Source organism: Diplotaxodon limnothrissa, linkage group LG23, assembly GCF_057381915.1.
Source record: "Diplotaxodon limnothrissa isolate DT_005_m linkage group LG23, D_limnothrissa_male_GT1.1, whole genome shotgun sequence".
In the NCBI taxonomy this organism is placed as follows: domain Eukaryota; kingdom Metazoa; phylum Chordata; class Actinopteri; order Cichliformes; family Cichlidae; genus Diplotaxodon; species Diplotaxodon limnothrissa.
Window position 1 is genome coordinate 46699177 of NC_140617.1, and position 26956 is coordinate 46726132.

General features: G+C 40.9%; 1 protein-coding gene across 1 annotated transcript in view; it reads left to right on the forward strand.

Annotated features, from left to right (window-relative positions):
• LOC146608843 (NACHT, LRR and PYD domains-containing protein 3-like) overlaps nt 1–22327 on the forward strand; it is a 237958-nt gene extending 215631 nt beyond the window's left edge. Inside the window, exons 8-9 of the mRNA XM_085348697.1 lie at nt 12809–12985; nt 22132–22327. Of these exons, the coding sequence (XP_085204823.1) occupies nt 12809–12985; nt 22132–22327 (373 nt within the window). The remainder of the gene's footprint in view (nt 1–12808; nt 12986–22131) is intronic.
• Nucleotides 22328–26956: the final 4629 nt, after the last annotated feature.

Consider the following 26956-nt stretch of genomic DNA (forward strand, 5'->3'; position numbering starts at 1 on the left):
ATGCCTTAGTAGTAATACTATAACATAAGGGATATACTATGGTTTTGCAGACATACTATGTTTTTGCACAAATACCATGATTTGGCACAAATGCTATGATTTAGCAGAAATACTATGAATGGGTACAAATACTATGATTTTGCAATAATACTGCGTTTTAACAACAACTACTGAGATTTGATTGAAATACTATGATTTAGAAGAAATACTATGACTCCATACAAATACGATGCTTTGGCACAAATACTATGATTTGGCACAAGTACTATCATTTAGTACAAATAATGTGATTGGGCAGAAGTACTATGTTTCAGTACAAATACTATGATTTGGCAGGAATACTCTGATTTAGCAGAAATACTATGTTTTAACATAAATACTATCTTTTGGCAGAAATTCCTGCTAAAAAGGACTATTTCTGCTTTTTAGCAGAAATACTGTAATTTGGCATAAATACTATAATTTGGTATAAATACTGTGATTTGGCACATATAATATATTCAGCACATATACTATAACATAACAGAAATATTATGATTTGGCCCCAAAACCATGATTTTGCACAAATACCATGATTTGGCAAATATACTATGATTTTTCAAAAAATACTATGATTTAGCAGAAGTACTAAGATGTAGTAGAAGTACTTTGCTTTAGCAGAAATACTATGATTGAGGAGTAATACCTAAACATAGGAGAAATATTGATACACAGACACACATACACAGACAGTAAAGGGAACAGGAGCTGTTGAGAGTCTGGGCTTGGTATATGTAGGTCAGTTAAATTAGCTGCACCTGCTGTAGTCAGCCCTTACACACACAGACACAGAGAGAGATGTGAGTTTTCTTCAGTGTATTTCTGACATTCAGGATTCCCCTCGAACAAATGGCCATAATTTCCTAACCGTAGAGGCTAGAACTGTCATTCAGACATTGTTTTGTTCAGAAGAGATGGGGGAATCTTCAGGTCTTCATAATTCAGAGATAAAATATAAATTATTAAAGATATATGACTTGTAATACACTGTAACTGAGTAGAGGCGAAGCAAAAACTGCCTTGACTTGCTCTCAAACAACCTTTGGTAACTCTAAATCTATATGGAGCATCAAAATCATTCTTTCACCGTAAGAAACAGCAGGCTTTGGTGAACAGTCATGGAAATTTTCAGGGCTCTGTGGAAATCCATCAAAAAGATATGATGAGAGAAAAAAGTGACTCATTTCCAGAATTTGAAATCTGATGAAATCTGAGCGAGGGACAAATTTCCTACCCTCAAACAAGTCTAACTCATCTCAGAACGGTAATAGGTGAGAAAATAATTCTTGAATTGTGAGCATCAGGAGTGTCTGAAGATATACCGGGACAAGCCTCATGTCTTAACTTCGCTTCGTTAAGGAGATATGACAATTTGAAAATGCCTCTCATTAGAGAAATCCAGCGGTGATTTTGAACAAACTCTCCATTGAGTTTATATGGAGAGTTTTCTGACTTTGTGTTACTCTGAGGAGATTTGCAAAATAACTATGAGTCCCACAACAATGATAGGGACATTTTCTGAAAGCCAGCAAAAATACCTACGTTTTGGTGTATAATCTGTGGGGCTTGAGTGGAAATTGAGCGAGTAGCAAGAAGTTGTTTGGACATGAAGAGAAAATTCAAACAGTTTCACTGTCCCCTCTGAGTTAATTGCATAGCAACCATAGCAACGCATGTATTTTCTGAAAAATCACAATTTTGCAACTGAAGACTTAAAGAGAGATAAGATGAAAACAGTAGAAGATCTGAAAAAGCTGAATCATACAGGAATAGCCCAATCATTTGAGAACGTTTTAAAGTTTGAATGGAGTTTCTAGGTGAAAGTATGAGGCAGTAGTTAAGTTTCAAAGACAAGAAAGTTTTAGCAGAATTGTGGAAGTTTCCCATTCATTTCAATGGGACAAATTAAAGGAAAAAAGTGTAATATTTTAAAAAGTATAATAGTAATAAACACCAAAAGTCATAGCCGGCATAAGCAGAAAGAGCAGAACAGTTTAGAGTTTGAACGGTGAAAATAGCACAAAAATTGTGGAAGTAGATCCAGGGCGAAAAGTGTACGGAAACACCCGGAATAATAAAGAATAAAGAGAAACAGGAACTCAATAGTGTGGATGCCTATTAAGGCATCCACACAATAACCGAGAACAAAGAATAATATTAGTGATGGGCAGATGAAGCTTCATGAAGCACTGAAGCTTTTCATCCAATTGCTTCACCCCAGCGCAAAGCTTCTTGAAGCTTCATTTGCTCTAGTAGGACACCTACTGGACGTAAAAATATTAGTTGGCATGAATTTGAAGAGTGTGGCCTTTTGCACACAGCCTGTAAATGTCAACAACAAAAGGAGTGTGTAAAGCATCTATATTGTAGTGATGGCAGTATACTGTGTATATTTATACTGGCAGTATGGAAAATGATTATTTGGAAATGCTTAAAATGGAAATGATCATTTACTGTGAGGTGAGGTGTGGTTGGGGTGTGGACAGTAGTTGTGCTTTTGTAACGTTGAGGTATGGACAGCTACACACTGAGGCTTTGAGCCTTAGTCCTGCCTGTTCACATTTTATTCTGTAAAAACTACATTTTCACTGCTTTTATGGCCTTTTTAGTGGGGAGAACATAGCTAGGATTTAATGATTTAACAAATCTTTTGAATCCTTTGTCCTCCACAATGCTAAATGGCTGGGAGTCCTCAATCACCATGGTAACCAGGTCTTCATCTATTTGAGATTGTTCTCCTGAGGAAAGACAATAAAGACAAAGCACAAATATAAATATCACACACGTAACTTATAACAGTTGTATAATATTGTTATATCATTTAGTAACATTACGGCATGCTATATTATCATGGCATTTGATGGCTCACCTGGTCTTGCTCCACAATCGGTGTTCCCCTTATTCTCATGCAAAGCTCTGTAGTGCCTATGCATGGATGAGGTGTTGTTGTTATATCCCAGCTCCCTGGCACATAGCAAACACTTCACCTTGTACAAAAGTCAAGACAGCTTAACATAAATTGTATTGCACCATCAGTATTATGAAAATACATCTTCTGTAGAAATTTGCATACCTTGTTGGGAGGAATAAGATCAAAATGTTCCCACACAGGGGAGGACATCCTCCTCTTCTTAGCTGGCTCCATTCTCTCCTGACTTTCTCTCCTCACTCTCATAAACCTCCAAACTGTCTCCAAACTCTCACTAACCGCAGCTCTCCATCAAACACCTACATTTTGAATGAAGTCTGAGGGGTTTGTATCGCTGTCATATCTCGCGGCAAAGTTCGAACCACTTCATGAACCAGTCACGTGGTACAGCCGGGCAGCGAGGCTTCGGACGTCATCATTTTCAGCTCCTCCCATATATGAAGCAAGCCTCTGTACGCGCATCGCGGAAACGCCCCCTCCATTACTCGACACAAGCTTCGAAGCCTCGATACAGAACGTCACATCACTAAATAATATAAAGAAACACAATACACCGAGTCCTCAGACTCAGGACCATGACACAAACTGATCAAAAACAGCTGAGCAGGTGAATATTTTAGCCCCGGTGCGATCTCGTGCGGCGAAGTTGATGGAGTAAAGGTTACAGTGAAAGAAGCTGAGGATGGGCTGTCAATGTGGAGCGATGAGGTGACCACCCTGCAGTCTACAGTAGAGAGTATGAAGGAGGAGCTGTCTGACCTGAAGGATAAATGTGATGAAGGCAGGAAGCGGAGAGCTAACATCCACATCATAGGGATCCCAGAGGGCCTGGACTCGAGCTCCTCCACGGCCGTATCCGTGCTACTACGTGAAGTGCTGGGTATGGATAAAGACGTTATTGTCGACCGCTCACACAGGAGCCCTATCCTGAGAAAGCCAGCTGGTAACCCGCACGCCGTCATAGCCGAGCGTCACTACTACCAGGATTGTGTGGCTACGCCGTGCCAGGGCCCAAGCCCCGCTTGAGTTTAACGGACAACCTATTGCAATATTACGACTGGGCGATATGACCCAAAGTTCATATCTCGATATTCTTTAGCTGGATGGCGATATACGATATATATCTCGATATTTTTAAAGCCAGAAAGTTCGAACAAAAAGAGAGTTCTTAGTCAAAGCTGTGTCCCAAATCTCACACAGGCACATTTATTAACATACAGCGTAGATGTACATGAAACAATTACTCAGGAATAAATGATCAGCATTTATTAAATAATAATGCTCCATAAATAAAAGAAAACAATGTTGTTTTTGTGCATAACAAAAAGCTCACAATCGTGCAGTCAAAATGTAAACAGACGCTGAGCATAATAACAAGCAGCTGCTCTGTTCCCAGGTTCTACTGCGTGACTGACAGCCTGGAGTTTGAAATCCTCTTTGTAACCGTGTCTCTTACAGGTGCCATTTATGGTCCTTATACACACTCAATACAGTAATATTACGCTGAAGCAGAGTACGTATCACTCCGCGAGGCTCCTCGTAGCTGTAATGCTCCAACAATCCATCAAGCGGTGCGGCCTCGTAGCTGAGCAAAGTCGTACCAAAACATCTTTTGAAAGGTTTCTGAGCGCCGTGTAGCACATAAAATCGGTTCGAGGTCAGTAAGCACAACCAGAATTCATCCATAAGCCGCACTGTCGATTTATGAGAAAATTACAGGATTTTAAGTGCAGAAAATATAGTTTATGGTTTTCCTTTGATCTTAGCAAATATCTACGCCTCTAATTGGGACGATCACAGATTTTTCACTAATGTCTTTGCGCGGCTCCCCAATATGTCATCACATAATATCATCTTTGAGGGAGACCTAAACTGCTCATTATCTGCTATGGACCACAGCTCACACAAAAGTACACTTAGTCCAAAGTCATCATGCGTCATTCAGAGCTTTCTTGATAATTATGGGCTGGCTGATGTATGGAGATTTCATAATCCTGCTTCACGTCAATACTCTTTTTTTCTAATGTCCATAAAACATATATTTGTATAGAAAAACGTCTCCCTTTAGTTACAGAATGTGATTCTAAGACTCTGGTGATTTCTCCTCTTGTTTTTTCAATGTGTATTCCTGATGCCTGCTCCAACTATCAGCCATGGAGATTCAACTCAGTGTTGTTAGCAGATGAGGAGTTTGTCAGTTACAAAAGGTCTCAAAGAGATTTTTTTCTATCAATCAGACCCCAGAGATGTCATCATCAGTCATTTGGGAATCTCTAAAAGCATCTGAGAGGCCAAATCATTTCATTTTGTGCCAAACAGAATAAAATAGGGACCGAGCGCCTCTCTCAGTTAGCTGATGAAATGACTAAACTACATGCTGTGTACAGCCACTCTCCTGAGCCTGTATTATATACACAGCGGTTACAATGACAAACTGAATACAATCTCATATCTACAAAACAGGCTGAGTCAAAGTTGCAGCTACGCTTATGAACATGGAGGAAAAACAGGCGAGTTATCAGCTCACCAGCTACGACTAAGAACAGCTAACCAACTATCCTTGAGATCTACAATGACCAGGGAATAAGGTCTACAGACAACCAAACTATCCTTGAGATCCACAATGATTTCAATAAGGTGTTTGATATTCCCTCCTTGGGAGAAGATGCGATCGCTAGTCTGGAGGAACCTGTCTCTAATGTTGGAATTGAAACGGCCGTACGGAGCACGCAGTCTGGAAAATCTGCTGCCCCGACGGGTATCCATCTGATTTTTTTCATAAAGTTTTCTGACCGACTGAATTCACTGTTAAAATCAACTTTTGAAGAATCCTTCCTCTCACAGTCGTTGCCTCCAACAATGCATCAAGCAGTGATGTGTTTAATTGTAAAACAGGAAAAAGACCATTTAGATTGTCGTTCATGTCGTTTAATATCTTTGTTCAACACAGACACCAAGATCCTGGCTCAAGTGTTGGCCCGTCGCTTACACAAGTATTTGTCCTCCATTATTTCACCAGACGGGCTTTATTAGGCACTCTTTTTTGAACATTAGAGCTCTATTAAATATCATTTATACCCATGTTAAAGGTGATACATTGGAAACTGTAATTTGGCTTGACACAGAAAAGGCGTTGGATCGGGTGAGATTGGATTTTTTTTTATACGCTTAAAAAATGTGTCTTTAATTTTGGATCTTGGATGAAAGTATTGTATTGCTCCCCTCTAACAGCCGTCCGGACTAACAATAATCTGCCCCCCAGGACAGGGATGCCCTCTGTCTCCTTTTTGCCATTGAACCGCTAGCTGTTGCTCTGAGACAATGTGTTGGTGTTGAGGGAAAACATCGAGGGGGTATCGAACATGAAGTCTCTCTTTATGCCGACGACAGGATTTTATTTATTTCCAACCCATCGAACAGCCTCCACAAACTTTTGGATAGACTTACAATAATAATAATAATACGTTTTATTTATAGGCGCCTTTAAGAGCCTCAAGGTCACCTTAATGCATACTTAAGGAATTTGGGACAATTTCTGGATATAAAGTGAATTTTGGGAAGAGCGAGGCAAAGTCTATCTGTACGACAACTGGGAGTTTTGTGTATTTTAGCCCCTTTTAAACCCAGCTATAAGAAGTTTAAGTACTCGGGCATCTGGGTGACAAGAAAACCACAAAGACTTGTATAAAACTATCTTCCTTTATTGTCGAAGCTTAAAGAGGATTTTGGAAAATGTGAGTTTTGCCTCTTTATATTTATGGTGGGGATGCAGAACAAGGAGCAAAGATGAATGTGATGCTGAATCAGCAGAAGACTTGGACTCATTTGATTCCAGCTTTGATATCATTGATTTCAATATGTCCATTTCTTTCACACTTCACCTTTAAAAGTGAAGCCATGTGGTTCCTGGAAGGAAAAACACGACTTTTTCAAGTCTTTGTCCTGTTTTTATGAGAAATGTACGACTTTAATGTGAAACATTCAGAGTTTTTTCTCTTGTTGTGTTTGTTTGAAGCTGCTTCCTGTTGGCTTCAGCTGTTTGGAGTTTCCATTTTCTAAACTTCTACATTCTGAACCTTCTTCAGCTCTGAACAGATGATGAAACACTGAATGATTTCAAGCACTTTCTCTAATAAACTTACATATTTCATTCTTTATACAGATTGAAGGGCTGTGGTTTGTCAGAGATCAGCTGTGATTATCTGGCAGCAGCACTGAAGTCCAACCCCTCCCATCTGAGAGAGCTGGACCTGAGCTCCAACAACAAGCTGCAGGATCCAGGAGTGAAGCATCTGTGTGGTTTCCTGGAGAGTCCAGGATGTAAACTTGAAACTCTGGGGTCAGTCAGCATGTTTTAGTTGTGCTGAGATGAATATGATGTGAAAGTTGTGCTGACACTAAACTGCAGACATCAGGCTGATATTATACTGATCCACACTGAGGATCTTCATGGTAAAGTCTGTTTTCTTCTTCTCTGGTTTAGTCCATTGACTGCAGCAGAACAATGTTCGCATTTCAAACAGTGATACTCAACGTATGGCCCGCGGCCCACACGCGGCCTGCCCACCTTTCCTGATTCAGAGAGAGGGGACCCTGATTAACTGTGTAGCTTCTTCCTCACAGTTCTAAGTATCAGACACAACAATGAATAATCCACAGCTGACTGTCTTTAGCAGGTCAAAGGTCACGGCACACAGCAGACAGTCAGAAATATTCTAACTCTGATCATTTATCAGTTGTAACACTGTGAGACTTGATCAGAGGTGTGATCATCACAGCAGAGGCCTTTGTGTCAAAGTCACTGAGGATCAAACAGAAACACATGAAGCAGATTTTCCTCTTCTGGCTTTTTATAGCAGATAACCTTCAAAATATTCTGCAGTCGATCAAAAACTGAAGCAAACCATGAAGCAACATGTGAACATGAGCTGATGCTGCTGAAGTGAAGCAAAGTTACAGAGGTTTGATTACAGACACAGCTGAGAGTTTGTAATCTGTCATCATTTTAAAAAGTTTCCATGGAACAGCAGAAATTAGGCTTTACTGTCAGAGGCCGACAGCACTGAACACAACAGCAGACTGGTGGCTAATAAACAGTGAATGATGCAGAAACAGATGTTTGAAGCTGTTCTTGGAGTACACTGATAGAGAGAGAGAGCTGTGCAGGCAGGAACAGCCAAAGTCAGAGAGAATTCATGAGCATATTGATCAAACGTGAAGCAGAGTTTGGATCTTCTTTTGCTGCTGCTTCACTCAGTTTTGGTTGGAGACAGATGAAACCTGCAGCTTCAGGATCTGTGAGCTGTCCACTTTCAGCCCCGACGGCGTGTCCGTGTACGTGCCGTCGAGTGAACGATCCACGCTCTGTGTTTCCATCTTTGTGTGTTTAGCTGCTCTCATTTACTGTTTTATCTGTTTGCTGCTTGTTGAAATAGTTTGTGAGCTTTAACCTGAGATTCTGGCAAAATACATTTATATTAAACATCGATTCAGGATTGAATGAATCAACATCGTTTTATTCAAATTAAAACCATTTAAACGGGAACATGAATTTTTTACAGCCGCCTCTAATGCTGGGTAATGTCAGCTGGTCCATGTGCAGCTGGCTGTGAGGCTCAGGGAGCGTCTACAAAGTGCAACACTGAAAGAACATCATCCATAAATATTGAGTAAGAACTGGACTCTCATACAGCGAGACTCAAATGCCTTTAAACATCAGCTTATCCTGCTGATCCAAGTCCAACACTGAGTTTGTAAAAACATGTTTGTCAATCATTTTGTTTGGTTTCTGAGGAAAATGATTCAATAACTTGCTGCTAATACACAACATTTCATCATATTTCCTCATAACCCTCTTTTGTCTGACCATTTGATCCCATTTGAATTTGCAATAAAGGATCCACAGAGTTTGGTGACAATAATGACAGTAGATGTTTGTGTGAAAGTGCTGGAAGCAAATGAGTGTGTGATGTTCTTTCAGTGTTGCACTTTGTAGACGCTCCCTGAGCACTGGTCTCACAGCCAGCTGCACATAGAGACCAGTGTTGTTAGTCCAGGTCAGAAGATGACTTGTTGGAATGAAAATGAGCTTGTAGTTTGTCTGCTTTAATAATGTGACTGGAAAAAGGTGTTGGACTTCAAATATGTCCATTTCTGTCACACTTCACCTTTAAAAGTGAAGCCATGTGGTTCCTGGAAGGAAAAACACGACTTTTTCAAGTCTTTGTCCTGTTTTTATGAGAAATGTACGACTTTAATGTTCTTTTTTCTATACTCAATTTTTATTATAATTTACAACATTGCAACTTGTACTTGTCAATGTTCACAAGTAGGACAGTTACAGGAACTGCAATGCAGAAATCTAGATTAAAATAAGAACTGCAATTAGGAAGCACAAAACAAAACCCAAGCAAAACAAAACCCAAGCAAGCAAACAAACAGACAACAACATAACAAAAAGAAAACAAAACAAAAACTTTATGTAATATTAAATAACTTGTGACAAACTTAGCCGTAAATGGACAAAACGAAACAGACCTATGCTAAATTATTGAAACAGTAAAGCATGTATGGGTCGCCAACGCTCAGTAAACAATTCTCTCTGAATCCGCAGAGCAGATGTTATTTCCTCCATCTGGTAAATTTCTCTTGCTTTATCAATCCACATATTATATGAAGGTGGGTCAAGATTCAGCCATTTAATAGTGATACACTTTAGTGCTGCTGTAAGATTCTTAAGAGATACGTTTTATTGTTTCCCGCAAAACCCTTTGGTAAGACTCCTAAAATGACTAACTGATGGTCTTTTGTTAATGGTTGTTGGAAAACTGTACTGAGAACTTTAAATATGTCATTCCAAAGTGAGCAGATTTTTGGGCATGACCAGAATATATGTGAGTGGGTTCCTAAAGAAGTACCACAATTTCGCCAGCAGGTGTCAGGATTTGTAGGCTTCATTTTGGCAATTATCTCTGGGGTTCTAAAATATCTCATGACCACCTTCCATTTAAATTCTCTCCACAGCCCAGAATTAGTCACCAGATGGGCTTCACCGAACACCTCTTCCCAGGTGTCCTCTGAGATTTGAGTGCCAGTCTCAGCTTCCCACCTTGCCTTAATATCCAAAGTTGCATTTGTATTGAAACTCATAAATGCGTTATAAAAATGACTGATTAATTTTGGGGAGGAATTACTTTGAAATGTTTTTAGAAATATTTCCTCAATGGCTGAGGGCTCCAAAACTTGCCTCCATTCTTTATGTTTTGTCAAAAAGCTTCTTAGCTGCAGAAATCTAAAAAAGTCAGAAGAAGGAAGCCGAAACTGACCTCAACTGTTCAAATGAGCTCAGGTGCCCATTCCTCACAACATGACAAAGTTGATGAAGCCCGCTATGTGACCATGCTCTGAAGCCAGAGTCTTCCACAATAGGAGAAAAACCCTGCAGGGAGGAGAGGCTTGATAACAATGAAATTTCTTTTGGAAGACCAAATGATTGTTTGATTCTACGCCAAATCTTTAGTGTGACCCTCGTCCGTTCCCCCATATGCACATTTTTAATTGAAATGTTAGAAAAAAGCAGGGATTCCAATGATCTTTCGCACATTGTCTTCTCAATGTTTAGCCACTGAGTTTCAGACAAATCCCGCACCCATACAGTCAGGGGTCTCATCTGAGCTGCCCAGAAATAATATTTCAGGTTTGGAACAGCCAATCCCCCCTGCAGGTTTGACAGTTTTAATGTTTGGAACTTGATCATCCCTCATGTGTATTTAGTCTCTGTGTCGCGTCATCTGTGTTCCCACCCTCCATATTTTCATGCCCAGTCTTTTGTATTCTTAGCCATAGCTTTCTGTGTCTTCATGATTTATTATAGTATTAGTTCCCCAGTTTAGTTCTCTTCACTGTGATTCTGCCTTGTTTGATGTCTTCAGCCGAAATAAAGGCTCGCTTTTCGTTCAAAACTCAGTTTCATGTCTGCGCCAGTGTCTGCGCCTGAGTCCTCCACACACTCTCCATACGGTCAGCTACTGCGACCGTGACACTAAACTACATGCTGTGTGCAGCCACTCTCCTGAGCCTGTATTATATACACAGCGGTTACAATGACAAACTGAATACAATCTCATATCTACAAAACAGGCTGAGTCAAAGTTGCAGCTACGCTTATGAACATGGAGAAAAAACAGGCGAGTTATCAGCTCACCAGCTACGACTAAGAACAGCTAACCAACTATCCTTGAGATCTACAATGACCAGGGAATAAGGTCTACAGACAACCAAACTATCCTTGAGATCTACATTGATTTCAATAAGGTGTTTGATATTCCCTCCTTGGGAGAAGATGCGATCGCTAGTCTGGAGGAACCTGTCTCTAATGTTGGAATTGAAACGGCCGTACGGAGCATGCAGTCTGGAAAATCTGCTGCCCCGACGGGTATCCATCTGATTTTTTCATAAAGTTTTCTGACCGACTGAATTCACTGTTAAAATCAACTTTTGAAGAATCCTTCCTCTCACAGTCGTTGCCTCCAACAATGCATCAAGCAGTGATGTGTTTAATTGTAAAACAGGAAAAAGACCATTTAGATTGTCGTTCATGTCGTTTAATATCTTTGTTCAACACAGACACCAAGATCCTGGCTCAAGTGTTGGCCCGTTGCTTACACAAGTATTTGTCCTCCATTATTTCACCAGACGGGCTTTATTAGGCACTCTTTTTTGAACATTAGAGCTCTATTAAATATCATTTATACCCATGTTAAAGGTGATACATTGGAAACTGTAATTTGGCTTGACGCAGAAAAGGCGTTGGATCAAGTGAGATGGGATTTTTTTTATACGCTTAAAAAATGCGGCTTTAATTTTGTATCTTGGATAAAAGTATTGTATTGCTCCCCTCTAACAGCCGTCCAGACTAACAATAATCTGCCCCCCAGGACAGGGATGCCCTCTGTCTCCTTTTTGCCATTGAACCGCTAGCTGTTGCTCTGAGACAATGTGTTGGTGTTGAGGGAAAACATCGAGGGGGTATCGAACATGAAGTCTCTCTTTATGCCGACGACATGATTTTATTTATTTCCAACCCATCGAACAGCCTCCGCAAACTTTTGGATAGACTTACAATAATAATAATAATAATACATTTTATTTATAGGCGCCTTTAAGAGCCTCAAGGTCACCTTAATGCATACTTAAGGAATTTGGGACAGTTTCTGGATATAAAGTGAATTTTGGGAAGAGCGAGGCAAAGTCTATCTGTACGACAACTGGGGAGTTTTGTGTATTTTAGCCCCTTTTAAACCCAGCTATAACAAGTTTAAGTACTCGGGCATCTGGGTGACAAGAAAACCACAAAGACTTGTATAAAACTATCTTCCTTTATTGTCGAAGCTTAAAGAGGATTTTGGAAAATGTGAGTTTTGCCTCTTTATATTTATGGTGGGAATGCAGAACAAGGAGCAAAGATGAATGTGATGCTGAATCAGCAGAAGACTTGGACTCATGTGATTACAGCTTTGATATCATTGATTTCAATATGTCCATTTCTGTCACACTTCACCTTTAAAAGTGAAGCCATGTGGTTCCTGGAAGGAAAAACACGACTTTTTCAAGTCTTTGTCCTGTTTTTATGAGAAATGTACGACTTTAATGTGAAACATTCAGAGTTTTTTCTCTTGTTGTGTTTGTTTGAAGCTGCTTCCTGTTGGCTTCAGCTGTTTGGAGTTTCCATTTTCTAAACTTCTACATTCTGAACCTTCTTCAGCTCTGAACAGATGATGAAACACTGAATGATTTCAAGCACTTTGTCTAATAAACTTACATCTTTCATTCTTTATACAGATTGAGGGGCTGTGGTTTGTCAGAGATCAGCTGTGATTATCTGGCAGCAGCACTGAAGTCCAACCCCTCCCATCTGAGAGAGCTGGACCTGTACTACAACAACAACCTGCAGGATCCAGGAGTGAAGCATCTGTGTGGTTTCCTGGAGAGTCCAGGATGTAAACTTGAAACTCTGAGGTCAGTCAGCATGTTTTAGTTGTGCTGAGATGAATATGATGTGAAAGTTGTGCTGACACTAAACTGCAGACATCAGGCTGATATTATACTGATCCACACTGAGGATCTTCATGGTAAAGTCTGTTTTCTTCTTCTCTGGTTTAGTCCATTGACTGCAGCAGAACAATGTTCACATTTCAAACAGTGATACTCAACGTATGGCCCGCGGCCCACACGCGGCCTGCCCACCTTTGCTGATTCAGAGAGAGGGGACCCTGATTAACTGTGTAGCTTCTTCCTCACAGTTCTAAGTATCAGACACAACAATGAATAATCCACAGCTGACTGCCTTTAGCAGGTCAAAGGTCACGGCACACAGCAGACAGTCAGAAATATTCTAACTCTGATCATTTATCAGTTGTAACACTGTGAGACTTGATCAGAGGTGTGATCATCACAGCAGAGGCCTTTGTGTCAAAGTCACTGAGGATCAAACAGAAACACATGAAGCAGATTTTCCTCTTCTGGCTTTTTATAGCAGATAACCTTCAAAATATTCTGCAGTCGATCAAAAACTGAAGCAAACCATGAAGCAACATGTGAACATGAGCTGATGCTGCTGAAGTGAAGCAAAGTTACAGAGGTTTGATTACAGACACAGCTGAGAGTTTGTAATCTGTCATCATTTTAAAAAGTTTCCATGGAACAGCAGAAATGAGGCTTTACTGTCAGAGGCCGACAGCACTGAACACAACAGCAGACTGGTGGCTAATAAACAGTGAATGATGCAGAAACAGATGTTTGAAGCTGTTCTTGGAGTACACTGAGAGAGAGAGAGCTGTGCAGGCAGGAACAGCCAAAGTCAGAGAGAATTCATGAGCATATTGATCAAACGTGAAGCAGAGTTTGGATCTTCTTTTGCTGCTGCTTCACTCAGTTTTGGTTGGAGACAGATGAAACCTGCAGCTTCAGGATCTGTGAGCTGTCCACTTTCAGCCCCGACGGCGTGTCCGTGTACGTGCCGTCGAGTGAACGATCCACGCTCTGTGTTTCCATCTTTGTGTGTTTAGCTGCTCTCATTTACTGTTTTATCTGTTTGCTGCTTGTTGAAATAGTTTGTGAGCTTGTTGGGGGAAAACTCTGTAAAAAACCCAGGAGAAATAAAGACACAATGAGACAAAGTTACTTTCTTTATCAAACGTGTACACGGGTGAGCTGCTAAGGACAACTCACACCATGCACAGTGGCTTGTTAATTTTTATAGGCACAGAGCACAGAGACAGTGAGAACAGGATAACAAATAATAAACAGATAAAATAAAACAACTCCATATATGGTGCTAGTCTCGTCAGCAGAGAGCTAGGGAAGATAAAACAATCTAAAACAATATGTCCCAGAAACAAGATGTGTTTGCTGGGAAAGTCTAAAAAGATAATTCTAAACTAATCTAACCATAGGCAGAGGGCAGACAAAAGGCATCTTTGTACATTTAAAAGAAGGTAAAGAAACATAGAATCATTTTTCCTGTAACATTCCCTCCTGTTTTAACTTATTTTAAATGTATACAGCAATTGTCTGTGAAGGTTATTTATTAAGCAATTTTTTAATTTTCAAAATGTCAGCATAGCAGAAATGGAAGTCATCTGGTCTAAAGAATAAAACAAAAGAAAATAATAAAAAGAAAAACATAGTAAATGAAAATCATAGTAAATGAAATAACAAGTGGAATAAACAAGAAAAAATAATAAAACTAAAACTACAAAAAATAAAAGATAAAAACCTTATATTTTAAAACGAAAACTACAAAAAATAAAAGGATGAAAACTTTATATTTAAAATGAAAAACTTTTTGTTTAAAACTCAAGACTTCAAAAAAATAAAAGCATGAAAACTTGCATAACCTACTAATGTTTTAATAATGCATGATCACTTGACAAGTCATTTTTAATCACCACGTCATTTATTAGCAGCTAGTACAAGTTCTCCTCTAACAGAATTGCAACGGGATGTTGTTCTTCTTCAGGCATGGCAACATAAGCAGTCATTGTAGTTGTTATCATCTGTGAAATCATTACTCTTAGACATGGCAACACACACAACATTAATATGAGCAGTGCTATCATGATGAGACCTAGAAGGAAAAATGGCTTTGCTACAGCAGCCAGCCATGAACCGCTGAACAGCCAGTCAAGCCAGCCTTGTGCTGTAGCTGCTCCAGGTGTGTGGTCAGTGACATATTTTTGCAGAGCGGTCAAATTCTGCAAAGCTTCATAAATGTCTCCTCCAGTTTCGTATCCATCAGGGATAAAAGTGCAACATGTTTCCCCGATCAGCTTGCAAACTCCTCCTTGTGATGCTGTTAGCAGGTCTAGTGTCAGTCTGTTCTGCAGCACCATCGTTCTGATGGCCTGCTGTTCTCCTGCTAAGGCGGTTCCCAGGGCCTTAGTTAAGTTGATGTGTCGTAGCAGAGCATATCGGTTGATTTCCACGTGATCCCGCACCTCGGCAACTCCAATGCCGGGGATCAAGCTCTGTAAGAATTTCACTCCTCCTCAGATGCGAAACTCTGGTTCCTTTACTGCTTGGTGCCGTCCGTGCACATCCTGTCTGGTAATGAGTCTTTGTTTGTAGTATCATTCGGTAGCTGTAGTTGGAGCGACAGTTGAGGCTCATCAGTGTCGCGTTACTGGCACAGGTTTCGTTGAGTGAACAGTCAATACACTTCCTCTCGTTCCTCGGTGGGCAGAAAGTGTATTTGCATAGCAGTCAGTTTTATTATTCAAGTGAGCTGTAGTGTTCATAAACTGCCACCAGAAATTAGTGGCATAGCCATGGGGAAACTTGGTGTACTTTCCTTTGTCATACAGTGTCTGCCTTTTCTTCATATAGCGTGACTTATTGTCCCTCACGGAAGCAAAGGTGAGGAGCCCGGCCATGGTCAGGGCCGCTGCAGTTGTTAAGAGCCACCACCTCATGACGACGGAACACACCCTCCTGTCGCGAGTAGACCCCCCGGCCAGGAAAGCTGACCCCTCCACCGGGCGAGATCACAACAAGTGGGCAAGCCTGCCGTCAGCTGTGTTTAGATGGCTTCACTGACTCGCCTGCAGTGACTCTGATGGATCCAGGATGGTCGTTCCGCAATTTTGCAAGCGGTCGGTGTAGTGAGGAGGACTTGGTATGGCCCCTCCCACCTGGGTGTGCTCCAGTTTTTCCTTTGGAGCACCTTGATCAGAACCCAGTCACCGGGCTTTAGTCTGCAAGACACTTGATAGACATCATTACATTCTTCGTCATTTACAATCATCTCTTTATTTTCCTACAACTTAGACATACATTTTGCTACTGAAATTGTATCTGCCTTTTTCACTGGGTAGATTTCTGGCCACTTTGAGAATACATCTATAACCACTAGGGTGTATTTTTACCCTTGGCATTCATTTAGCTCAATAAAGTCCATATGGATTGTGTGGTCTCAGGTTTCCCTGAGCATTATATTTTTGACACGTCATGCACGTTCTGACAAATTGTTTTGCTGAGGTTTCAAAATTTACAGTGTAGAATTTACAGTGTAGAATTTACAGTGTAGAAATGAGGGTTGACAATACTGGTCAGTCCCCCCGTTGACAAATGCGTACAGCCATGAGTCACTAATGCCGCCATTTTGTGGAGGAATTTTGGCAACACTGGCTTGCCATAACACATCATTAAGTCGTTTGTCAGAACTGCACCGTGTTTTAGCCATTTTGCCTGCTCTGCTGTGCTTGCTGCTTTTTGTTCATTTTTCAACACATCCAGTGGAATCTGATGTGTGTTTACTGCCATCAATGTGATGTTTGCCTGTTGTGCCGCCTATTTTGCTGCTCTGTCAGCAAAATTGTTGCCTGTAGTAATGAAAGAGTCAGTAGGCGTTGTAAGAGGTTGGCATGCTGGTTTGCCAGTTGGTGTAATCATTCCTCTGTTATGCCAAATTTTTTGCAAAATGATGCACAGCAGAGAAAACATACTGGCTGTCTGTATGTATGTTTATTAGTTTGTCTTTGTGTATTTAGCTTTCGCGTATCACAGCTATCAGCTCAGCGCTCTGTGCAGAACATGAAGAAGAGAGTGGTTTTGCTTCTATTATTTTACTATCTGTGGTTACTGCGTAACCTACACAACTTCGGCCTGTGCTGTAAGGTCAAATGCTGTTCTCCTAGCTTCCACACTTGCTGATCATAAGGTGGATCTGGGCCTGGAGTTTGTTTAAATCTCAGAATGTTGTGATACTCGGTCAGTTTCTGGCACTCAGGTGTAATACCAGAAAAGAATGGCATGACTGCTATCTTAAGTTTTGTCAGAGCGTCTCTACCTAGCAAATTTACTGGACACGACGGGTCATATATGCATTTAATAAAGCACCTGCGGCCACTTGCTGTGTGTACTAGTTCTAAAAGGGCAGTTAATTGTTGTACAGTTGTGTGGCCTGAAACTGACTTTACAACTAATTTGTCCTCTACTCCTACAATCTCGTGGGAAGTGACCTTCCTCTCCACGGTTCTAGCAGGCGTTGTCTCTATGTTATCTGCTGTTTCTGCGTGGCTGTCTGCGGCCTTGGTGTTTGTGACTTTGCTCGCCTCTCTGTTCCTGATAGCCACCTGTGAATTAGTGTTTTAGTCTGTTGTCAACAGTCAGCCTTATTTTTAAGTTACAGAATGCTTCTCCCTTTTTTTGTTTTTTTTTTTTGTTTGGGAGAATAGATGCAACTCTACATTTTCACTTAAGGCAGTTTTAGATAATTTCTAGTTCTTCAAACAATGCATGGATCTCACACATTTCAAACTTTCAAGTTACAGTTGTTTCCCATTTATACAAATATATATATTTAACTTTGCATTGCTCACAGCTCATAGCTCACAGCTCTAAACCTAGGCATTTTTCAATCATATGCCTAATCACTATGTGTCATTGTGACTCTCAAGTATTGTCACAAGTTCGTTTAAAATCGTTTCCAAAACCAACAAAATAATCAAACAAAAACAAAAAACATAAACGTGTCAGGACACAAAAGAAAAAGAAAAATGCTGCCACCCGAACAAGGCAGAAGTCTCCATATGTTGGCTTTTAATAGCATGCAGCTTGTAACATGGTAGACTAATGTGCCTGTGTTAATTCAGCTCCATATTATTGTGTGAAGTTGCACTGGGTTGGGAGTGGTTTTGTGGTTGTCACATTTTTGGTGAGCCAATGGCTGGAATGGGGTTGGACTAATTAGAGGCAGGTGTACTTGATTGCACTGATACACTGGTCTACATATAGCCCACACTACAAACACTGCTGTGTTGTTTTGTCTCTCTGTGCAGTCCAGGGCCTATTATATGCCACAGCCTAAAGGCAGCAGAGTTCCAGAGGCTTGAGTGACCACTGACTATATGCTTGCAGGGTGGTGGGTCTCCAAGGACAACTTCTAACCCTGTTAAAGGCAACATGTGGGGTGCAACTTGGCCGTGTGGCATAGCTGGCTCTGGCCTTGGGACTGTGTGTTTTTATACAATTCATAAGTGGGACACTGGACTGTTTTATCTTTTATCTCTTGATATATTTTTTGTCAATAAATTATCTTTTAGAATTTTATTGACTGACATCTTTTTGCCCATGACTGAAACGGTTGGTCAGACCTACAGTCTTTCTTTGGGTGTGTTACAGCAGCTTCTGCTCTAAAAGAAACAAATAAATAAAAAGAAAAAGAACATGTGGAACATGCTCATCAGCTTAGCAGTGTCTACATATTTAATTCAGCTTCTCAATCCTGTAGTTTTAGCTGTTGTCTACAGGGTTTTGCTTATTGGTTGTTATTATAGGTGTGCTCTATATCTCAGCAATGTGTCATTCTAGGATGATAGGTTTCAAGCTGGTCAAGTGCCTCTATGCACTTCATTAGTTTAGTTATTCTCCGTATTGTCTTCATCTCACATGTCATTACACTGAGTTTCAGCAAACCTTAAGCTTGATGCAGACTACTGCTTAACAATTATCCACCTCACATCATAACCGATTAAGGTGCCTCTTCATATTAATATTATGTCATTGTTAATATTATCCTCTTTGTCTTATATAACAGCAATAGCATATTATAATATTTTATCAGTGTGTACCACTATACTACTACTGAGCCAATTTGTTAGTTAGGATCATCTTATTCAGCAAACAGATAATTTAGAATTCATCCAATCTGCGGTCACATTTGTTCTCTCTGTTGCATGGCGGACCAGGCAGTTCTATTATAATATATTATTTATATTTTATTTTGTATCCATCAAGGGCTTCAGATGACCTGCAGAATCATCCTTTTCCCAAGGTGGAGACAGTTACCTTTTCACACACTGTCCTTGGCTGAACAATGACACAGCCTTAATATACCTTATTTATTTTATTAAAATATTTTCGTGTGAATTATTTGCTTTATATTCATTTTATACATGCTGGGCATGGTCATCATGCCAACTGTGTTTCATTGTTAATATCACTTTACAGGTTGTTATCCTTGCTATTATTAATTTCAAATACTCTAAAGATAATTTCTACTGTAATTTTCCCTTTGTTCATCTTTATTTCGTACTTTTTATATTTATATCTACTCAGTGGGGTCTGTTTTCAACCCTTTTAAACTACTTCAAACTACTGTGATCTCTAGTTTTCACCTAATAAGGGATTATTATGTTCTTCCTGATATGGGTGGTGCTGCAGATGCGGCTGCAGGAGTGAGTGATGGTTTACTAAAAGGATTGTGGGGACTGCACAGTGTCTCGTCTTCTGGTTTTACTAAACTGGCAGTTGAGTTCTGTTCTTCTGACTGTTTATATTTTGTTTTCTTAAATCTCTCAGTTTACAGACACTGTTTTTGTCCGGCGTCTGGACTTTTCTTTTCTCACCACTGCTCGTCAGCAGGAGTGAGTTTTAATTTCACTTGCTTGATTACCCATCTTATTTATGTATTTACTTATTTTTGTTTAAGTAATATATACACGATACAGCTGCTATCACCTTCGCTGGTATTAGAGACGAGAGTGGTTGCTCACACGCCCTTCTACTTTCGGACTATTTCCAAAAGCGGTGCGAACTTTACGAGACGGAACTCGACCGTTCTCTCAACTCACCAGCACGTCAGTGAACAGCAGTAAAAGAAAAACACAGTAGGAGCAGCTCAGTCTCTTATTGGACCGTGAAAATTCAGCTTGCTCCGTTAGTTACAACAATACACACACATACATTCACATTCACACTTATTCGCGCGATCGGAACCCTTATCATAAGGGGAGCTGCCAGTCTTTCTGTAGACGAGCTACTTATTCCCTTGACCCAGCTGGGGGAGCTACCCAGAGCTCCAAACCTAACCCACAAGAGTGGGGAGCTTCCAGTCGACGAGCTCCAAGCTACCAGCCGACGAGCTACTTTAAACCCACAGAGGTGGGGAGCTTCCAGTCGCGACGAGCTACTTTCGCTATTTTAAATTCCCTGAATTTAAAATACGCTTTTACGCAAGATTGTGTCAGTGTGTCTGTATCTACCTGGTCAGTGTCGCCGGGTCTGGTCCACCTCGATCGGGCCCCACCACCGTGGGTCGCTTTCTAAGACGTTGGCCAAGACCCGAATTTAACGCTCTTGGTCTTTTTCCACACACCTGGTGTGTGGGCTGTCGACAGGCGAACAACGTGGACTGGTCACGGAGATGGGACACGATGGAGGCGATCCGGCTGTCGAAGGACCAAGAAATGTTGGGGGAAAACTCTGTAAAAAACCCAGGAGAAATAAAGACACAATGAGACAAAGTTACTTTCTTTATCAAACGTGTACACGGGTGAGCTGCTAAGAACAACTCACACCATGCACAGTGGCTTGGTAATTTTTATAGGCACAGAGCACAGAGACAGTGAGAACAGGATAACAAATAATAAACAGATAAAATAAAACAACTCCATATATGGTGCTAGTCTCGTCAGCAGAGAGCTAGGGAAGATAAAACAATCTAAAACAATATGTCCCAGAAACAAGATGTGTTTGCTGGGAAAGTCTAAAAAGATAATTCTAAACTAATCTAACCATAGGCAGAGGGCAGACAAAAGGCATCTTTGTACATTTAAAAGAAGGTAAAGAAACATAGAATCATTTTTCCTGTAACAGAGCTTTAACCTGAGATTCTGGCAAAATACATTTATATTAAACATCGATTCAGGATTGAATGAATCAACATCGTTTTATTCAAATTAAAACCATTTAAATGGGAACATGAATTTTTTACAGCCGCCTCTAATGCTGGGTAATGTCAGCTGGTCCATGTGCAGCTGGCTGTGAGGCTCAGGGAGCGTCTACAAAGTGCAACACTGAAAGAACATCATCCATAAATATTGAGTAAGAACTGGACTCTCATACAGCGAGACTCAAATGCCTTTAAACATCAGCTTATCCTGCTGATCCAAGTCCAACACTGAGTTTGTAAAAACATGTTTGTCAATCATTTTGTTTGGTTTCTGAGGGAAAAGATTCAATAAGTTGCTGCTAATACACAACATTTCATCATATTTCCTCATAACCCTCTTTTGTCTGACCATTTGATCCCATTTGAATTTGCAATAAAGGATCCACAGAGTTTGGTGACAATAATGACAGTAGATGTTTGTGTGAAAGTGCTGGAAGCAAATGAGTGTGTGATGTTCTTTCAGTGTTGCACTTTGTAGACGCTCCCTGAGCACTGGTCTCACAGCCAGCTGCACATAGAGACCAGTGTTGTTAGTCCAGGTCAGAAGATGACTTGTTGGAATGAAAATGAGCTTGTAGTTTGTCTGCTTTAATAATGTGACTGGAAAAAGGTGTTGGACTTCAAATATGTCCATTTTTGTCACACTTCACCTTTAAAAGTGAAGCCATGTGGTTCCTGGAAGGAAAAACACGACTTTTTCAAGTCTTTGTCCTGTTTTTATGAGAAATGTACGACTTTAATGTGAAATATTCAGAGTTTTTTCTCTTGTTGTGTTTGTTTGAAGCTGCTTCCTGTTGGCTTCAGCTGTTTGGAGTTTCCATTTTCTAAACTTCTACATTCTGAACCTTCTTCAGCTCTGAACAGATGATGAAACACTGAATGATTTCAAGCTCTTTGTCTAATAAACTTACATCTTTCATTCTTTATACAGATTGGAGAGCTGTGGTTTGTCAAAGATCAGCTGTGATTATCTGGCAGCAGCACTGAAGTCCAACCCCTCCCATCTGAGACAGCTGGACCTGAGCTCCAACAACAAGCTGCAGGATCCAGGAGTGAAGCATCTGTGTGGTTTCCTGGAGAGTCCAGGATGTAAACTTGAAACTCTGAGGTCAGTCAGCATGTTTTAGTTGTGCTGAGATGAATATGATGTGAAAGTTGTGCTGACACTAAACTGCAGACATCAGGCTGATATTATACTGATCCACACTGAGGATCTTCATGGTAAAGTCTGTTTTCTTCTTCTCTGGTTTAGTCCATTGACTGCAGCAGAACAATGTTCACATTTCAAACAGTGATACTCAACGTATGGCCCGCGGCCCACACGCGGCCTGCCCACCTTTCCTGATTCAGAGAGAGGGCGACCCTGATTAACTGTGTAGCTTCTTCCTCACAGTTCTAAGTATCAGACACAACAATGAATAATCCACAGCTGACTGTCTTTAGCAGGTCAAAGGTCACGGCACACAGCAGACAGTCAGAAATATTCTAACTCTGATCATTTATCAGTTGTGACACTGTGAGACTTGATCAGAGGTGTGATCATCACAGCAGAGGCCTTTGTGTCAAAGTCACTGAGGATCAAACAGAAACACATGAAGCAGATTTTCCTCTTCTGGCTTTTTATAGCAGATAACCTTCAAAATATTCTGCAGTCGATCAAAAACTGAAGCAAACCATGAAGCAACATGTGAACATGAGCTGATGCTGCTGAAGTGAAGCAAAGTTACAGAGGTTTGATTACAGACACAGCTGAGAGTTTGTAATCTGTCATCATTTTAAAAAGTTTCCATGGAACAGCAGAAATGAGGCTTTACTGTCAGAGGCCGACAGCACTGAACACAACAGCAGACTGGTGGCTAATAAACAGTGAATGATGCAGAAACAGATGTTTGAAGCTGTTCTTGGAGTACACTGAGAGAGAGAGAGCTGTGCAGGCAGGAACAGCCAAAGTCAGAGAGAATTCATGAGCATATTGATCAAACGTGAAGCAGAGTTTGGATCTTCTTTTGCTGCTGCTTCACTCAGTTTTGGTTGGAGACAGATGAAACCTGCAGCTTCAGGATCTGTGAGCTGTCCACTTTCAGCCCCGACGGCGTGTCCGTGTACGTGCCGTCGAGTGAACGATCCACGCTCTGTGTTTCCATCTTTGTGTGTTTAGCTGCTCTCATTTACTGTTTTAGCTGTTTGCTGCTTGTTGAAATAGTTTGTGAGCTTTAACCTGAGATTCTGGCAAAATACATTTATATTAAACATCGATTCAGGATTGAATGAACCAACATCGTTTTATTCAAATTAAAACCATTTAAATGGGAACATGAATTTTTTACAGCCGCCTCTAATGCTGGGTAATGTCAGCTGGTCCATGTGCAGCTGGCTGTGAGGCTCAGGGAGCGTCTACAAAGTGCAACACTGAAAGAACATCATCCATAAATATTGAGTAAGAACTGGACTCTCATACAGCGAGACTCAAATGCCTTTAAACATCAGCTTATCCTGCTGATCCAAGTCCAACACTGAGTTTGTAAAAACATGTTTGTCAATCATTTTGTTTGGTTTCTGAGGAAAATGATTCAATAACTTGCTGCTAATACACAACATTTCATCATATTTCCTCATAACCCTCTTTTGTCTGACCATTTGATCCCATTTGAATTTGCAATAAAGGATCCACAGAGTTTGGTGACAATAATGACAGTAGATGTTTGTGTGAAAGTGCTGGAAGCAAATGAGTGTGTGATGTTCTTTCAGTGTTGCACTTTGTAGACGCTCCCTGAGCACTGGTCTCACAGCCAGCTGCACATAGAGACCAGTGTTGTTAGTCCAGGTCAGAAGATGACTTGTTGGAATGAAAATGAGCTTGTAGTTTGTCTGCTTTAATAATGTGACTGGAAAAAGGTGTTGGACTTCAAATATGTCCATTTCTGTCACACTTCACCTTTAAAAGTGAAGCCATGTGGTTCCTGGAAGGAAAAACACGACTTTTTCAAGTCTTTGTCCTGTTTTTATGAGAAATGTACGACTTTAATGTGAAACATTCAGAGTTTTTTCTCTTGTTGTGTTTGTTTGAAGCTGCTTCCTGTTGGCTTCAGCTGTTTGGAGTTTCCATTTTCTAAACTTCTACATTCTGAACCTTCTTCAGCTCTGAACAGATGATGAAACACTGAATGATTTCAAGCACTTTGTCTAATAAACTTACATCTTTCATTCTTTATACAGATTGCAGAGCTGTGGTTTGTCAAAGATCAGCTGTGATTATCTGGCAGCAGCACTGAAGTCCAACCCCTCCCATCTGAGACAGCTGGAGCTGTACAACTACAACCTGAAGGATCCAGATGTGAAGCAGCTGTCTGATCTTCAGCAGAGTCCAGACTACAGACTGGAGACTCTGAGGTCAGTAGAGTGATGGAGTGAGTGGGTGGTGCTGTCAGCAGTGTTGTACTAAACACAGTCAGTATGAAACAAAGATCCAGTGTTTCCTGTAAAGCTGCAGCTTCTCAGTGAAGCTGTGAGAGGAGAACGGTGACAGGCTTCAGGATTGGACACAAACACTTCCTGTTTCTCACCCTTATGGTCACCATAGTAACGGCTGACACGCTCTGATCAAACACTGTCAACAGCCAATCAGCTCTCTGAACAAAGCAGCACGCAGACCAATGACTGCATTGATTTCCAAGTTTAAAGCAGTGAAGAACACAGTCTGTAGGTGAGGAAGAATTTAGTGAGAGCAGATGTTTGGATGGAATTCCTCCAGTTAACAGCTGGAACCGTCCATCTGGATTGTTGGGCTTGTTGTTGGGGTTCCTACAGAGCTCAGAGTGGACACACCAAGGTTCTTCTAATGAATGAAAGTCCAAACTCAAACTAGGAGGGAAAAACATTTTCAGCAACTTCAATAAAAATCCAAAGATTAGAAAAAGTGAAGCAACAATGAGTCCTAGTACAGTCCCAGCACTGACGTCCCTGCTGCTCTTTATACTGGATGTGCTGCATCACTGACTGACAGCTGATGAAGAGTCTCTGGAAACACTCGTTTATCTCCTCTGCTCTTCCTCCTTCTCTCTGCAGGTGGAGGTTATGATGGTAAACAGGACGGTGTGTGTGCTGAGAGAGGAGCAGCTGTGTCCTGATGATCCAGAGAGGTTGAAGCAGCAGCAGCTTGTGTGTAGAGACGCTCTGACTGGGCCATGTTACTGGGAGGTGGAGAGGAGAGCTTCATCCAGCAGTGACTGACAGAGGAATGAAGTGCAGATGACTGTCAGTGCTGCAGAGTGAACTGCTCTGAGAACAGCTCCACTGTCAGACACAATGTAGAGTCCAGCATCAGCCCTGTGTGTCCCTCTGGATCTGACAGAGGATCATCAGTGTATCTGGACTGCTCTGCTGCTGCTCTGTCCTTCTACAGTCTCTGCACAGTCTCTGTCTCACTCTGGAAAGATTTTACAACTTGTTGTAATTACAGAACGTTAATATAATATTCAAACATGTGATCTTCTCTTTATTTCTGAATCTTTACCAAATAAAGAAAAACCAAACAAACAAACAGAAGCTGTCGTGTCCTTTTTCACCACATCTGTGAATCTTTTCTGTGTTTTTCCTCTTTTCCTCCTTCCTGCAGCTCCATCTTCATCATTCTGTGTCCAGTATATGTGAACACGTCCAAAGCATCTGAGCCTCATGTTACCCGTTTGTGTGAGTTACGCCTGTCGTTGTGTTGTGGTGTATAAATAAGGGGCAGGAGACAGCGCTGGATCTCTGAGTTCTTTACTCTCAATTTCTGCAACATCTGCAATATATAGAAATGCAAACCTGTGAGCTGTGTGTGTTGTGCGTCTGCTCGGCCACCTCTCCTCCGGCCGTGCTGGAAGCAGCTGTGCGTTTGACAGTTTTATCGACTCGACAATAATCGAACAAATTAAATGTTCAAAAATATCAACTTAAGCACTTCAAAGTCAACAAAAAGCTTAAAACAATGAAATAATATTTCACTGAAAAAACAACAGCTCATAAGAACGATACACAAAATAATACAGAAACAAACAAATAAAAGTTATTAACCAGGATCCATGTTTTTGTCACAAACACTGAATCAGCTGATTCACTCTTTATGTTTCTGAGTTTGTTTTGTGATTATAGTTCTGGTTTCTGTTTCTGTGTCTTCACTGTGTCCCACGTCTCCTTACTTTGGACTCTGTGTTATATTTCCTGTTTTACTTTGACAGTCCTGTGTTACTGTTTCCTGTCTCGTGTGTGTAATTGGTCCCAGCTGTGTTTCCCTCCTGTCTCCCGTTCCCTGATTACTAAACTGCGTCCACGCCGCCGGCGCTCCTCTCCACAGCTGGATTCCAGGATTTCAGAGCATCCAGCTGTGGTGAGTGATGGAGACACTTTCTCTGCTCCCTCAGTAATCAGGACAGTTTATTGAACATCAGAGGACATAAAGGACTGTTTTTCACCTGCCCGTTCTGAACCTGGACATTAAAGACTGCTGGCTTCAAGGACATTAATCCCAGTGTCAGCCAGCCAATAACAGCCTGTGTTTTTCAGCTCTTTAGGAGTCAGAAATGAGAAAGACACAGACTGCTAACCGCTCCCTGCAGGAAATAAGCTCCGCCTCTTCCTGTCCTGTATATGAGTGATTCTGACATGAGACACAATGAGTTTCCTGTTTATTGTGACTTAAAGCGAGCAGCAAAGACACTAAACTGTGTGTTTCCAGCTGAAGCTGCTTTTTGTGTTGCTCCCACAATCCTGTCTAA